General features: G+C 44.4%; 1 protein-coding gene across 1 annotated transcript in view; it reads right to left on the bottom strand.

Moving 5' to 3' along the window:
- Positions 1–13,527: 13,527 nt before the first annotated feature.
- Positions 13,528–16,351, bottom strand: part of tusc3 (tumor suppressor candidate 3) — a 452,158-nt gene continuing 449,334 nt past the window's right edge. The window contains exon 10 of the mRNA XM_033029228.1: positions 13,528–13,811. Coding sequence (XP_032885119.1) covers positions 13,796–13,811 — 16 coding nt within the window. The 3' untranslated portion in view covers positions 13,528–13,795. The remainder of the gene's footprint in view (positions 13,812–16,351) is intronic.

The raw sequence follows: 16,351 nt of genomic DNA, 5'->3' as shown, positions 1-16,351 counted from the left end.
ATGTGTTTCAATGGCAATGCCGCTGGGTCCCTCCTTCGATCTTGGTAACCCCCAGCCGGATCTGCTCTTCATTTGCATCTGCCCCCCCGCTGGGTCCCCTCTTCATTCTCGGCAGACCCCCAATTAATGGTGAAAATTAAAAATGAAAGAGAGGGGAGACTGAGAGGTTTAGCGAAAGAATTTCAGAGCTTCTGGCCTCTTCAGCTGAAGGCATTGCCTCTGATGTGAAGGAATTATCTTGGCCATTTTCCCATCATGCTCTGCAGTATGTGAGCTCCAGGGCTAACCAAACTATAATCTGCTCATCTTCCTTGTAATTCTCAAAATTCCCGACAACAGATGTGAAGGAATAAACCGTGGATCTGAGCAAGAGGCCAACATTGGAGGAACATAAATATCAACACCAAGGTTGCAAACTTGTGCGACCTAAGACAAATGTCAGGGAAATGCAAAGAGTTGGGGTATGGAATAGGCTTTATGGTAGGGACCCAAATTAGGGGCTCAATCTCCCCAATAATTAGTTGGAAAATATTGTACAGGATATAAGACGAGGAATCAAAGAATTAAAGCGAGTGGGCAGGTGCACATAGATGTTGGTGAGATAGAGGTGGCTGTCATCAGTGTTCCTGTGGAAATCATTGCCTTGTTTTTATTTAGATTTTGCTGAAGGACAGTATGTACATGAAAAGAGGGAAGGGCCAAGGGGAGTTTCTTTGGAGTTGTCACCAAAATAGTAAGATTAAACGAGAACTTACCAGTTTGAGGTTTGACCTTTATTTTATGAGGAGTTACGATGAGGGATTACGTGAAGACCCCGTCCAGCACGCATGCGCGACATACTTCAAAGCAGCGGTGTGGAATCACAGAAACAACACAATAATTGAAATAAACATAGTAAAGATAAGGAGAACTAAGATACCAGATGATCTCTATAATTGAGGGTGTGAGCGGAGGGCACGTAATCCATCATCGTAACTCCTCATAAAATAAAGATCAAACTTCAAACTGGTAAGTTCTCGTTTAATCTTACTATTTTACTTCGGAGTCACGTGAGTGACTACTTGAAGATTTTAAAGCTCTGTGATTTCGTCGTGTAACAGTCCATACTTAACTTGCTGCCGAAGTCATCCAAGGGAGGAAGTATGTTATCGTAATCAAACATGAATCTGTTTGTAAAACAATAATGGTATTATTTGAAAATAATAACAAAGAAATTAATGCTCCCCCGGGCTTAAATTATATATTTTTTATAGCGTCTAAAATTCTCTCTGCAAGTGAAACAGGTTTTATTAATGGCTTGTTGTAGAATGTTTGTAAAGTTCTTTCCATGGACCACCCCGCTGTTACCAGGGTATGGTCCAATGGCACGTCCATTCTGTTAGCTGCCGACGTGGATGCTGCCCTGGTGGAGTGAGATGTGTAAATATCGGTATCCACTCCAGCAGCTCCCAATACCTGTTTGAGCCATCTAGAGATGGTTTGACTTGGTAACCGACCATGTGGCTTTTGTGTGGCTGGCGCATTGTGCTTTTTGTCTCCCTCGGGAATTTTAGGTTGTGTTGATATATAGTAGAAGGTGAGTCATGACACATAAATGGGGGTCAGGTGGATACGCCCGGAATTCCATAATGAGTCCTGAAGTTCCTGGTCTACTCTGTTTTACCAGCTCCTGAATGGTGAATGTTATTTGGTCTGATGTTACGACCATATTGTCCAGTCTGAGTAGGTAAAAGGAATGGACCCTTATGCTGAGACTAAGCCATCAGTATGGCCGTATACGGGGTACCTGTTTCCAGAGTGAGCGATCTGGCTGGTGGCCATCCCTTAGGTATGTCAGGACAACGCTGACATCCCAGATCTTGGTATATCTAGGTCTAGGGGGTTTGAATTGAAGGTACCTCTCATTAATTTGGCCACCAGTGGATGAGACCCTATGGCCTGTTTCCCTGGTGCCTGTCTTAGATAGGCTGACAGTGCACTTCTAGCACATTTGATAGTGCTATAGATCATACCTTCATCGTGGTGAAGGCTAGCCAGGAACTCCGGTGCATAGATATGGTGGTTGATTATTTTTTTGTAGGTTGTCCCTGTTCTCGAGCAGTATGTTTCCCATTTTCTTATACTGGAGAGATATTGTTTCTTGGTGGAAAGTCGGTGAGAGGCTGTCATCGTGTCCATGGTCCTATTTGACAATCCTCGGTCCAGCAAAAGGTCTTTTTGGAATATGCAACCCAGTAGGCTTATTCTGTCATGGCATGGGTGACTTTCGCCTGATACAGGGTGGATCAGTAGATCTGGTCCGCTGGGAATGGTCATGGGTGTTTCAATGACCCTGTCAATGACTACTGGGAGCCATGGCTGTGTAGGCCAGCCGGGTACTACCTAAAAGCCCGAAGCAAACTTAATCTGTATTTTACGTAGTACATGACTGATGAGGCAGAAGGGGGGAAAAAACATAGAGAGATTAGTTCCCCCAGTTCAGCGAGAATGTATCCATCGTCGCTGCCTCAAGGTCTGGTTCCCAAGCGGCATACATCGGTGCGTGGTGATTCAGTCGGGATGTAGAGATCGATATCTGGTGTTCCATATTGCTTTGTAATTTCAGCAAATACTTTGGGGTTTAACATGTCTGCCACAGTATTTAGCTTACCTGCTCGGTAAGTTGCTGGAAGCCAAATATGATTGTCGACACACCATTACCAGATTGTGTTGATCAAATAGATATCGATTTTATCCCGCCCATATGGTTAATATAGGCCACCACTGTGGTATTGTCAATTTGTAAACGAACATGCAAATGGTGCACTTTTGAACAATATGCTTTTAACCCATAGAACGCACCCAACATTTCCAAATAGTTTTTATGTCCAGTGTCTGTAGTAGTGATGATTCTAGATTAGTCCATCTATCACCTGTTCTGGATATGGGTTATTGATAAATGATGGGACTGGAACTATGCCAAATGTTCTATTTCCATCATTATAACTCTGAAAATAGGCAATTTCATGGTTCAGTCAAAGTGACCTGCATGTTGTTTAAAATGCTAGCACCTTTGGTCTAATGCAAAGGTCCAAGTTAGGTAGCTGGTAATGCTGCTACTAATTTCCCAATTACTCTTGCCACTTGTCGAATGGTTGGTCAATTGTTAACCATTAATTTGTTACAGGTTTGTGCCAATTCTGCTGACTTTTCTTTTGGCAACGTTATAGACATGTGGACTGAGTTAATTGTGAATACCAGATAGTCCATAGTTGTGGATGGTGTCAACGTAGATTTATCTGGATGTATGACAAAGCCCAAGGTTAAATACGTGTTTAGTAGCTAATGCTGCTAAATTAGCTAATTCCATGGTTTTGTCTATTATTAAAATATCATCAAGATATGCCATGACAATATGTTTCCTTAATAGTGTCAGGGCTGGTTTTAATATCTTGGTAAACAGTTTTGGCTCATGCTAGCTCATTAGTCAATCATTTGTACTGCCATATTTGCCCCATCCAGGTAAATTTTAGGTATCTACGATGGTCTTTATGAATGGGTACTGAATAGTATGCATCTTTTCTGTCGATGCCTGCCATAAAGTATCCTTAGGAAATCCATTGTTAGGCAGTTACAAATGTTTTCCATTTTAAAGTGTGTATACCTGACGAAAGTATTCAATGTGGTTAAGTCAATGATGATGCAACATTCACCATCTTTTTTGGTTTTAGTAAATTTAATACGAATTCCAAAGGTTCATGTTTAGATTTCTCTATGATTCCCTTTGTATGTAACTTCTCCAGTTCAGCTTGTCCCTCATGTTTTCTTTTTAGTGAGAGGGGTGTATGCTGAACTGGTGGCAAGTTTTCTTGAATTAATTCAATTTTTATCCTTGAATACTTTTTGGTATATAACTACCAAGTGTGATAGTCCTTCATGCTTCCAAAAACAGGTGTAGTCTCCCCCCTGTTAGCACAATCCCCCCACCTTTTATGTGATGGTAGGAACCAGACCCACGTACCTCTACTGTTGTTTGGTGGTGTGTTCATTTCTTCGGTTTATGGTTCCTTGTCTGTCGGGGTGGTGTTGTTGGGGGGTGGCACATTTTCCATGGGGCCCGCTCTGGGCCCTGTCCCGAAAGACTTCCGGGGATGGTATGCGGGCCCCGAGCTTTCACCAGTACCATGAAGTAGACGCCTACTGGTGGATGCGTAGAGGTACTGCCGTCTGGGTTTGCGTGGTTTAGCTCGTTCCAGGTCCTGCCCTCATGAGGCCAAATGCCTTGGATTCTTTGTCCAGATTTTTTAGCTTGTTTTGGTAATTCTTTACCAAATAGCAGGATCTGTGGTTCTGAGGCCGGCGTTCTACACAGTCCTGCAAAATTTTTGGGGTTGAGGGCAGGTCTTATGACCTCCTTACGGAGGTTGTTAATCACATACTGTGTTGCACAGTAGAGCCAGGGTGTTTTGTCATGTCAACCCTGTCCATGGAATGAACATATGAAGTGAAAGCCGACCTCAGGGGTATCAACATTTTTTGCAATTTAAGTTCTTGGGTTGTGATACCCTGCTCCGTAGCGGTTCACCACTCCCAGCAGCTCTTCCTGATCCTGTACCTCAAGCATACTCCCGGTTTCTTCAGCCAGTGACCCCTGTTCTTGACCAGCCCAGTCCTGGTCGCCAACGCTCCCCTCTGTTGAGGGAGATGCGATGGCCAGTGCTTGTTAGTGCACTGGAGCGGGAGTGTTTGTGCTCCCTTGGCGAGCTTGCCCCATCTCCCGGAGCAAGTCTCGCTGGAGCATTTGCTCCATGAGCCTTTCCATAAGGCTTGAAACGGTCACCTTTTGCCGCTCTCGGGCAGTGAGTCTACCGTGTCGGGCTCGTCTGAGTAAACCGACTTCCGTTTAGCCTTGCCTCCAGCCCGCTGCGGTTGTTTGAGCTGTGCTAGCGGCGCTGGGCTCGGCTCGGAATTGCTGTCCGTGACTGTGGACCGCAACATGTGCGGTGCAGGTGCCGCCGGTCACCCCCCACTGCTGGAACCCTCCTGGTCCTTTGCAGTCGGACGGGAACGACCTTCCTTGGTGTTTTCCCTGTTCATGTTCCTATTTAAAAATAAAACAGAACAAGGTTTCCAAAACACAATGTCCTCAGAGTAAGTTTACTTACCTGGAGGTCCGTTTTTTCAAATTGTTGAGGGAGTGCTCGTACTCCCGTCCGTCGCTGTGCACTGCGTGAGACGCTATGTCGCGCATGCGTGCTGGACGGGGTCTTCACGTAGTCATTCACGTGACTCCGAAGTAAAATTAATGGCATGGGAGCAGAAAAAGAGTCCATTGTAGGCAAGTTCCAGCTCCAAATGGACAGATGATAAAGGGTAGAAACAAGGAACTACAAAAGCTGGTTTGTACAAAAGGGCACAAAGTGCTGGAGTAACTCAATGTGCTTGGCAGAATCTCTGGAGAACATTAGTAGGTGACGTTTTGGGTTGGGACCCTTCTTCAGACTGATTGTGTGTGTGTGTGTGGGGGGGGGGGGAAGAAAGCTGGGAGAAGCAGGACACAGCATGGCAGGTAGGAGGTGAACACAGGCGAGGAGCGTCACTGGAGGGCATTTGCCCTCAACGAGAGGAGAGAAAACGGAATAGAAAATAGTGTGCTCAACAATGCTGACGCCTGTAGCCAGATCATTGAAGTTGTGGAAGGATGAACTTTCTTACATGATATTTGTAATCACTCTTCTTACAGTGATTCTGGCTGGATAAATCTATATTTAAAAAAACATGTAATTCCATCAAAGCCACCTTCTTGTAGCAAGGTTTCATTCTTCCTATCTCCCCATAAATATCAGCATTGGACCAGGTTGTTGGTGAGGGAGAAGGGAGATTAGGGGATATAAGAGGGACTGAATGATTTGTCATAAAAGGCCTGTATCCTGAACTGATAAATAGATGTGAACCATATCACCATAGGGGGATTAACGTGATAACTGGGGGAGAATGTCTCAATGGAAAGGTTGTGCAGAAGGCTCAGTGGCTGGGGAGGGAAGTTGCAGAAGGAAGAGTGATTGCTCAGATAGCTCTAGGGAAATTGATTATTTGATTTATCTCGTGAATATGGATAGATCTAAACACAACAATTTTCCGCTCAAGAAACAGTCTCCTTGTGTCCTTTGCACGCAAATTACACGACCTCGTCATCGCGTTGAGGAGCACGGGCATCGTGTGGCCGCGCGGGGCCGGTCCCTCTGAGATGCGCGGAGGGGTATGGAGTTACGTGTGGCTCCGAAATTTTTGTAGCGAACAAAATCTTCGCGCGCCAACGGCCTGTCGCGTAACTGACGGCCAAAGTGGGACCGGCCCAAGACCCTGGCGCGACGCAATGCCTCACCTCCAACAGCAGCAGAAGCAGGCAAATGATCGCCGAGCTCAGCCCGAGGCTCACGGCCGTTGCAGTCCGGATCCACCCCCACTACTACTCCCAGAGCAGGGCCAAGAAAATTGAAGATAGACACAAAATGCTGGAGTAACTCAGCGGGACCGGAAGCATCTCTGGAGAGAAGCAATGGGTGACGTTTCAGGTCAAGACACTTCTTTCAAACTGAAGAAGAGCCTCGACCCGAAACATCACCCATTCCTTTTCTCCAGAGATGCTGCCGGTCCCGCTGAGTAACTCCAGCATTTTGCGTCCATCTTCAAATTATGTCACAGGCTCCAGACGTCTGTGCGAGCGCATGAAATCGCGCGCGACCTTCGTGGGACCGTCGCGCCTCAACGCGACCACGAGGTTGCGTAATTAGCATGCCAAGGACACGTAAGTGCGACAGGGGCTTTACTCTTTTATTTCTCTACATTGATTCTACCTCCATTCTCTCCATTGATGCTGATGTGTTGAATATTTGCAGCACTTTTCTGCTTCACAGTAATGTCCATGTACAGCTCAGATGTAAAACAATGGGGCTGCTTGGTGCAGCCATATAATCCATCCATTTACTTCATAATTCTTTGGAATTGTATGGTTTCTTCATGCAATGAATGAGAATATTTTTTTCAGTCCGGATTGCTAACTGGGATTGCTAACTCCTGTGATCTTTGACTCCATGACTGCTAGGATCCATGATCCAAAATCTTCTATCGCTTGGGCATGAATTATTGCTTGTTTAAGATCCTGAGTTTAAATGTGAGCTCCAAATTGTTGGGCTTAATTGCTCTTATTGATGCTCTTACTGTCAGGTACGTGATTCACCCACAAATGTACCTGCACACTTGAAGTCTTCCCCTTCCCCCTTACGCTCATCGACTGTTGATCGCGGGTCGAACCCGAGGCCCTACCGCCACCGCCGAGGCTCCCATTGCTGTCGAGGCCCACCACTGCTGGAAGTCTCACACTAACGTCGATGCACTTGCTGCCGCCGCAGAGGCTCCCAACGTCACCTTTACATTGGGGACCTGAGGTGGAGAGTGTTGCACATGGCTGTAGCATGTGACAGATACTTGAGCCGGTTCATGGACTCGCCAGCCGCCTGTCACTTCTGCGGAAAGGATGAGACCGTGTTTCATTTGTACATGCAGTGTGAGAGGTTGCATCCCCTGCTCGACTATCTGAAGGGGCTGTTCCTCAAGTTTTGGCTACATTTTAGCCCCACACCCCTGATATTTGGGCACCCGGTGAGGAAATATTATACAATAAAATTGCTTAAATGATAACTTCTGTGTGAGGAACTTATGTTAAGTTGCAAGAGAAGGACTTGGAGCTGAGGTTTTCAAAAATACATAGCCCACAAAGGAATAAAGAACACACACACACACACACATAGGAGATGGCTTGCTATAACATGGGGATGTTGATGTAATGTAAGTAAATATGTAAGTAAGTTTATTGGCCAAGTATTCACATACAAGGAATTTGCCTTGGTGCTCCACCCACAAGTAACAACATGACATACAGTGACAGTTACGAATGACTCAGAAAACACTAAACATTAATAATAATAAAACATTAATCATAAAACACCATTGATCAAGCATGTGAACCAACAAAATACCAGATCAAAGGGAGGCTACAGATTTTTGGCTGTTGAGTAGAGCAACTACTCGTGGATAAAAACTGTTTTTATGTCTGGCTGTGGCAGCTTTGACAGTCCAGATTCGCCTTCCAGAGGGGAGTGATTCAAAGAGTTTGTGGCCAGGGTGAGAGGGGTCAGAGATGATCTTACCCGCTCGCTTCCTGGCCCTTGCAGTGTACAGTTCATCAATGGAGGGAAGATTGCAGCCAATAATCTTCTCTGCTGATCGGACGATCGCTGCAGGTGTCGTGCTTGGTGGCTGAGTCAAACCAGGCCATGATGGAGAAGGTGAGAACAGACTCTACGATGGCCGTGTAGAATTGGATCATCATTGCCTGTGGCAGATTGTGCTTCCTCAGCTGCCGTAGGAAGTACATCCTCTGTTGTGCCTTTTTCACTGCCCCCACTTAAAGTCCTTGGAGATGATGGTTCCCAGGAACTTAAAAGACTCCACAGATGTGACTGTGGTGTTGTTGATGGTGAGTGGGGCGAGGGGAAGTGGAGCTCTACTAAAGTCTACAATCAATTCCACTGTCTTAAGAGCATTCAGCTCCTGGTTGTTGGGATGCCACCAGGATGCCAGCTGTGACACTTCCTGTCTGTGGGCAGATTCCTCCCCATCCTGGATCAGTCCAATCAGGGTTGTGTCATCCGCAAACTTGAGAAGCTTGACAGAGGAGTCAGTGGAGGTGCAGTCATTGGCGTAGAGAGAGTTATGGAGAGGAGAGAGTACGCAGCCTTGCGGTGCTCCTATACTGAGCGTTTGTGGGTCCGAGATGTGCTTTCCCAGCCTCTCATACTGCTTTCTGTCTGTCAGAAAGCTGGTGATCCACCAACAGAGGGCTTCAGGCACAGCCAACTCTGAAAGTTTGGAGTGTAGTAGCTCTGGCACAATGGTGTTGAATGCAGAGCTAAAATCAACAAACAGGATCCTTGCATAGGTCCCCTGGCGGTCTAGGTGCTGTAGGATGAAGTGCAGGCCCAAGTTGACTGCATCATCCACAGATCTATTGGCCCGATATGCAAACTGCAGAAGGATATTTGTGATATTTTTCAGCTTGGCCAGCACAAGCTTTTCGAGTGCCTTCATGACGACAGAGGTCAGTGCGACAGGCCTGTAGTCATTAAGACAAGTAATCCTTGCCTTTTTAGGTACAGGGACTTTGTGGAGACTTTGAAGCAGGCAGGGACAGTACATGTTTGCAGGGACTGGTTACAAATGTCTGTATAGACTGGTGCCAGCTGTTTGGCACAGAGCTTAGGAGTAGAGGGGCAAACATTGTCAGGTCCAGGAGATTTCTGGCTTTTTTGTACTCTGAAAAGCCTCTCCACCGCCTCTATTTTTATTTGTTTGCTTGATTTGAAGCGGCTATAACTCTGTCAGAAGTTGTATTTGGTTTATTTTGGTGTTTAGAGTATAGGTTATTGATGGGTTTCTTCTCTGGACATGAGCATCGTGTGTCCTTTCTTTATCGCACATTTTTGAGCTCGGGTGTGTCATAAAGGGGATTTATGGTTGTCTATATCGGGTCATGGGCACGAAGGGCAGATAATAATCTGTGATCTGTTTGTGCTGTTTAAATGTATTTATGTTCAGAAAAGAGATAAAGCATAGGTGATGGTTGTGTGACCTTTGTATAAGGGTGGTTTCTTATGTTTATAGAAAACTGAGAAAGTAACTCTGTTTTGATAATCTTCCATTTGTTGTGAGGAATGCTATTAGTGAGGAGGCCTTACATTCCTTTCGTCCAGAGATAGAAGGGGAGGTTGTAATTAAACTAGACCCGAGCTTGGGAAGAAGCAATCAAGTGTGACAATTAGTGGCCTTTGTGTGGTTGAGGATTATAGAAATAACTTAAATTCTTACCACTCTGTATTTTAACTATGAAGTAGGGAAATTATTTGTGAAGTGTATTGTGCTTAATTAGGATTGTGAGTATTAGACTTTGTTTAAGTCTGAATTTCTAGAAATAACCATCTTTTCCAAAAGTGAAAATATATGTTTTGTGTGTATGTATTGTGTGATTGCTGTATGATGTTTTTTTATATTCTGAGAGGTGTTCTCTGAGAATTAGTTTAATATTTCTGTGGTTTTACTTCATTGAAATAAAATGATTTTGAGCAAAGAGGTTAAAGAAAACCACAGAGGGGAAAAGGGTTGTAAAGGGGCCAGAAAAGGAAAAATCATGTACTATATGTGTTGTCAATCACTGGAAAGGATTTGGTTGATTGGTTAATGCAAATAAGCTAAATGCATGATAAACCAAAATGATTGGTTAATAGTTTGCCACTCGTTTTGTACCATAATTGTTCAATACCTATATAATGTGTTACGTTTGTGTCAAAGCAGTAGTTCTTTCGACCTGCCCCAGAATTTCTAGCTCTGTGTTGGAAGGTTTAAAGAATTATCCAGCGCTGTCAGAATAAAGAATTGATTTTAGCAGCAATGGTTTGAATCAAGTTTTCTTGAATTGGACAGACAAAATAACTTAGTTTAACACCGGTACAGAGGAGGGAGGTCGGGAGGGATCTCCCTGTCCGTCTGCTCCTGGGCCTGGCCAAGATGGCCATTCGCGGGTCGAGGCAGCGGCCGTACCGTGGTTGACTGCCTGCCCCTTTTCGGGGCCTACGTCCGTGCCCGCGTGTCCCCGAAGAGAGAACACACGGTGTCCACGGGGAATTTGGAGGCCTTCCCTGAACGCTGGTCGCCGCGGGAGGTTGAGTGTTTTGTTGATAAAGTCGGCGTTATATTAATTTGATGACTGTTTGTTTGTAAACTGTCAACATAGGCAGTCTTTGATTGTGTTAATACCATGTATGTTTATTTTTAATTTTTGAATAAAAGTATTATAATTTAAAAAAAAATAAAAACATGTCACCTCCACTGAGGCTCCTTCGGCCCAGGCAGGCTTCGCCGCCTGGCTTCTCCGCAGTCCCCTAGGAAACCTGTGGGGCAAGTCGGGGTTACCGGGGCGGTTGTTCGGCGGTTGACACCCCGGGACACTCCCGCCACGCTTGCGGCTCTCCCGGACACACAAAGTGTCAAATAAGTCATAGCTTCACATACCTGCTATTGTAGCATGGTTCTTTATCAAGGGATCACAAGTTTTTCACTTTGATTTCTCTCCTTTTTATGTTATTTCTGTTTATGTTTTCCAAAAGTCACAACATTTTTTCCAAACTTTTTTTAATAATCAGCTCATTCATGCACTTGAGAACTCTTGTTCGTCCTGGCTCTCTCCACCTTCAGTTGTTTGCTTCAAACACTTGTGAAATTTCAGAGGAAAATGAGCTGGTAAGGTGCAATTGAATAGAAATTCCATTGTTGTTTAAAGAACCACATTTCTGGAATACAATAGATAGCATCTGATATATTTTGTTAGATGTTCTGTTATTTACTATAAGTACCTGCACAGAAATATATTCCACAATGTATGTGAGGATACAAACAGCTTTGATAAGTTTTTTTTTTAATTGTAAAAATGTATCAAGTTATGTAGCAAAAATCAATTGATTGAAACATACAGCATGGAGGCAGGCTCTTCAGCCCAGCGAGCCCTGCTGACCATCGATCACCGTTCACACTAGTACTATGTTATTCCACTGCATCCATTCCTTTAACACTAGAGATCAATTAACCTACAAATACGCTCATCTTTGGGACGTGAGAAGAAACCAAAGCATCCAGAGGAACCCCGCATGGAGAATGTGCAAACTCCAGGCTGACAGCACCCGAGATCAGGATCAAAACTGAGTCTCTGGTGCTGTGTGGCACTCTACCAGCTGCACCCCAGTACCATCTTAATTGTTTCATAAAATTAAAATAAGTGCATGATATCTATACTATTACTAAAACTCTCATCTTGTCCTCTTCCGGTTTGCATTGTTTTTAAATTTGCGCAAAAACGATCCTTCATAGAGCTACGGTATTTCGCCATCTTGGGGCGTGCGGTCAAGTGCAGCCAGTTTTATTAAGATCGGTGAAATATTTAAAAAGGTTATTGGTCTGTTATTTGCCGGGATCGCGACACCCCTTCCGGCACCCGCTGTCAATCACCGGCAGGGAGAATAAAGCTGAAGGAGCGGCGTGCGGGCAAGGTCTGCTGTGATCGTGGGCTGGGGTAGCGATCACCACGATGAGCCGGCTGCCGATGAGTGCAGCCGGGGCTGGGAGCCACTGAGTGCGACAGGCGCCGGGTTCTGGAGCCGGTGAGTTAGTCCGGAGCCGGGTCCTGCAGCCTGTGAGTGCGGTCGGAGCTGGAGCCGCTGAGCCCACACACCCTCCTCCCAACCCCCCTCCCCTACCCTCACAACCCCCCCTCTTCCACACACACCTCCCTCCCCCACACCCACCCCCCTCCTCCACACACACCCCTCCCCATACCCCCTCCCCACCCCCCCTCTCGCACACCCCCCTCCCCCACACCGCCCTCCCCCCACACCCCCCCTCCCCCACACCTCCTTCCCCAACCCCTCCTCTATCACACACCCCCCCTACCCAGCATCCTCCCATCCCCCACAATTTACAATTTTACGTATGCCAATGAGCCTGCAAACCTGTACGTCTTTGGTGTGTGGAAGGAAACCGGCTCACAAGTGTTTGGAGTTTGCACATTCGTTCCGTGACCTGCGTGAATTTTCTGCGAGATCTTCCGTTTCTTCCCACACTCCAAAGATGTACAGGTTTGTAGGTTAATTGGCATGGTATAAATGTAAATTATCCGTAGTTTGTGCAGGATAGTGTAAATTAGCGGGGATTGCTGGTTGGTATGGACACGGTGGGCCGAAGGGCCTGTTTCGGTGCTGTATCTCTAAGCGAAACTAAACAAATCACAAACCCAGGTGGTAACGGGGAGAACATAAAAACTCCGTAAAGCCAGCACCCGTACTCGGGATTTAGCCAGTGCCTCTGGCGCTGTAAAGGGCCTGCCCCATGATGTGAGTTCATCCAAGAGTTTTAAAAAAATCAAACTCGTGGTACCTCATCACGAGTATTTTTTTACTCTTGGAAATTTTTAACTGTTGAAAAAACTTCACGTGTTTCCGCGTTTCCCTACCGGCGTTAGCATTACGAGCTGCTAAGAGACATCTACGAGCTCTGGCGTACCCGCTATGTATATTCTACGTACTTACCACAAGGTTTATTTTTTTTAAACTCGAGAGAGCTCTTGGGTGAACTCGCATTGTGGGACAGGCCCTTAAGGCTGCAACTCTACCGCTGCGCCACCGTGCCCCCAATGAATTGATGAAAATTTGGGAGTGGGGATGGAGGGAGAGCTATTTACAGACTTTAGAATATAGTGGGCGAATGAAGCTTTGGTTTCAATCAATTTCCTGTGTCAAGCACAAACCTTTGTCCCCAGGCTCATTTTGAGAAACATGTTTCTTCCCATATTTCTTTAGGATCCTGACCAGAACATTAAACATTTTTTATTAAGTGTTTTTATGATACTGTATGGTGCAGAGGAATTGGACAAAAAGTCATGTGGAGATTCTTGCACTTTTATTATATTTCTCATCAATTTACACACAATCCTCGACAGTAATTTAAGCTAATAATTTCATAAGACAGAAAAAAAGCACACCCATTTTCTTCTAAACAGCACTTTTACGTTTCCACAATTACAAGTGTAAGAATTAATGATTAACATTTCTTTTTGTAAGATTGGCTTGCAGAACCAATTGCGAAATACTTCCTTTTCACATGGCATTTATTGTCATGTCCACTCCGGGATTTTGTTGTGCGGCTCCATTTGTTACTTTATTAAAAAGCTGAAAAAGAAGAAAGTTCTTATATTTTAAAGGACCCTGGCCCATCTGTTCAGCAACAAAATATAAACACTGAGAGTGTTTAAAATTTTAAATAGATTAAATTATCAATCTAAAATCTATCCAAATAATCATTCTCAAGGAGGTGGCCCTGGAAATTGTGGATGCATTGGTAATCATTTTTCAATGTTCTATAGACTCTGGATCAGTTCCTGTGGATTGGAGGGTAGCTAATATAATGCCACTTTTTAAGAAAGGAGGGAGAGAGAAAACAGGGAATTATAGACCAGTTAGCCTTACATCAGTAGTGGTGAAGATGCTGGAGTCAATTATTAAAGATGTAATAGTGCATTTGGAAAGCAGCAACTGGATCGGTCAAAGTCAGCATGATTTATGAAGGGGAAATCGTGCTTGACTAATCTTCTGGAATATTTTGAGGATGTAACATGTAGAATGGATAAGGGAGAGCCAGGGTGTTTCTGGATTTTCAAAAAGCCTTTGAAAACGCCCCACACAATAGATTAGTGCGCAAAATTAGAGCACATGGTATTGGGGATAGGGTGTTGACATGGATAAAGAACTGGTTGGCAGACAGGAATCAAAGAGTAGGAATTAATGGCGCCTTTTCAGAATGTCAGGCAGTGACTAGTGGGGTGCCGCAAGCTCAGTGCTGGGACCCAGTAATTTATAATATATATTAACGATTTAGACGAGGGAATTAAATATAACATCTCCAGGTTTGTGGATAACACAAAGATGGGTGGCAGTGTGAACTGCAAGGAGGATGCTATGAGGCTGCAGGGTGACTTGGATAGGTTGGGTGAGTGGGAAGATACATGGCAGATGTAGTATAATGTGGATAAATGTGAGGTTATCCACTTTAGTGGCAAGAACAAGAAGGCAGATTATTATCTGAATGGTGTCAGATTAGGAAAAGAGGAGTCACTGAAAGTAAGAAGGTACAGCAGGCAGTGAAGAAAGCAAATGGCATGTCGATCTTTATAAAGAGAGGAATTGAGTATAGGAGCAAGGAGGTACTACTGCAGTTGTACAGGGCCCTGGTGAAACATGGAAATATAGAAAATAGGTGCAGGAGTAGGCCATTCAGTTCTTCGAGCCAGCACCACCATTCAATATGAGCATGGCTGATTATCCAAAATCAGAACCCCGTTCCGGCTTTTTCCCCATATTCCTTGATTCCCTTAGCCCTAAGAGCTAAATCTAACTCTCTCTTGAGATCACACCTGGAGTATTGTGTATAGTTTTGGTCTCTAATTTGAGGAAGGACATTCTTGCTATTGAGGGAGTGCAGTGTAGGTCACCACGTTAATTTTCAGGATGGCGGGACTGACATATGATAAAAGAATGGGTCGACTGGGCTTGTACTCACTGGAAGTTAGAAGGATGAGAGGATATCATAGAAACATATAAAATTCTTAAGAGAGTAGACAGGCTAGATGCAGGAAAAATGTTCCTGATGTTGGGGGAGTCCAGAACCAGGGGTCACAGATTAAGCGCAAGGGGTGGGCCATTTAGGACTGAGGTGAGGAAAACGTTTTCACCCAGAGAGTTGTGAATCTGTGGAATTCTCTGCCAGTGGAGGCCAATTCACCGGATGTTTTCCAGAGAGAGTTAGCCATCCTGAAAATTAACCTGGCGAACCTATGCTGCACTCCCTCAATAGCAAGAATGTCCTTCCTCAAATTAGGAGACCAAAATTACACACAACACTCCAGGTGTGGTCTCAAAAGAGTTAGATTTAGCTCTTAGAGCTAGGGGAATCAGGGAATATGGGAAAAAGCCGGAACGGTGTACTGATTTTCGATGATCTGCCATGGCCTACTCTTGCATCTATTTTATATGTTTCTATGTTCTAATCTAAAATCTACCCTATGGCTTAAAAAAACTCCAAAGTCAATCCTACTCAAGGCTTTTTGATATAACATAATAGTTGTATTCCTAAGATGTCCCACGTTATGAAGAATCATGTGATAAAAATATTTGTGTCAATAGGATAAAATAACTTGTTAATGCAAATCTGCATCTCTCTGGCCAGAGAGAACCTCATTTGTAAAAATAGTTATTTTTCCTGCAGAGTTTTCAAAAACAAAGGTCTTTTTAATAGCTATAAGTTTATTTATTTTACTGCAAGCTAAAAGTAGTAAAGGCTGTTTAATAGAATGTCATTGCACGTGCCTATGGAAGCAATTGCTTGTCAATTTCCGTCACCATCCGTGGTGAAACAGACAGATTAGGTTCTTAGGAGACCGATTACTTAAGGGCAGTTACGTCAAAACAAGTTGTATCTTCCTTGGACTGTGTGATTTCCCAAAGATAGCCATTTTGCAACGTGAATTTTCAAAGTAACTTTTAAGTGGTTTTCAAGTTCCTGGTGGTCGTCATATTATAAACAATTCAGCCCGTGTAATAAAAACAGTGTTCCCTAATTCATCAATCTCATTATAACCTGTTAGTGTAATGGAAGCACATGTTATTGCAAAACTACCTGTACTCTGAAAGTGAAAAGACCTATGTGTTTATTA

This window comes from Amblyraja radiata, chromosome 1, assembly GCF_010909765.2.
Source record: "Amblyraja radiata isolate CabotCenter1 chromosome 1, sAmbRad1.1.pri, whole genome shotgun sequence".
NCBI classification, from domain to species: domain Eukaryota; kingdom Metazoa; phylum Chordata; class Chondrichthyes; order Rajiformes; family Rajidae; genus Amblyraja; species Amblyraja radiata.
The sequence above is the reverse complement of the archived record's forward strand: the minus strand, read 5'-3'. Positions and strand labels throughout refer to the sequence as shown.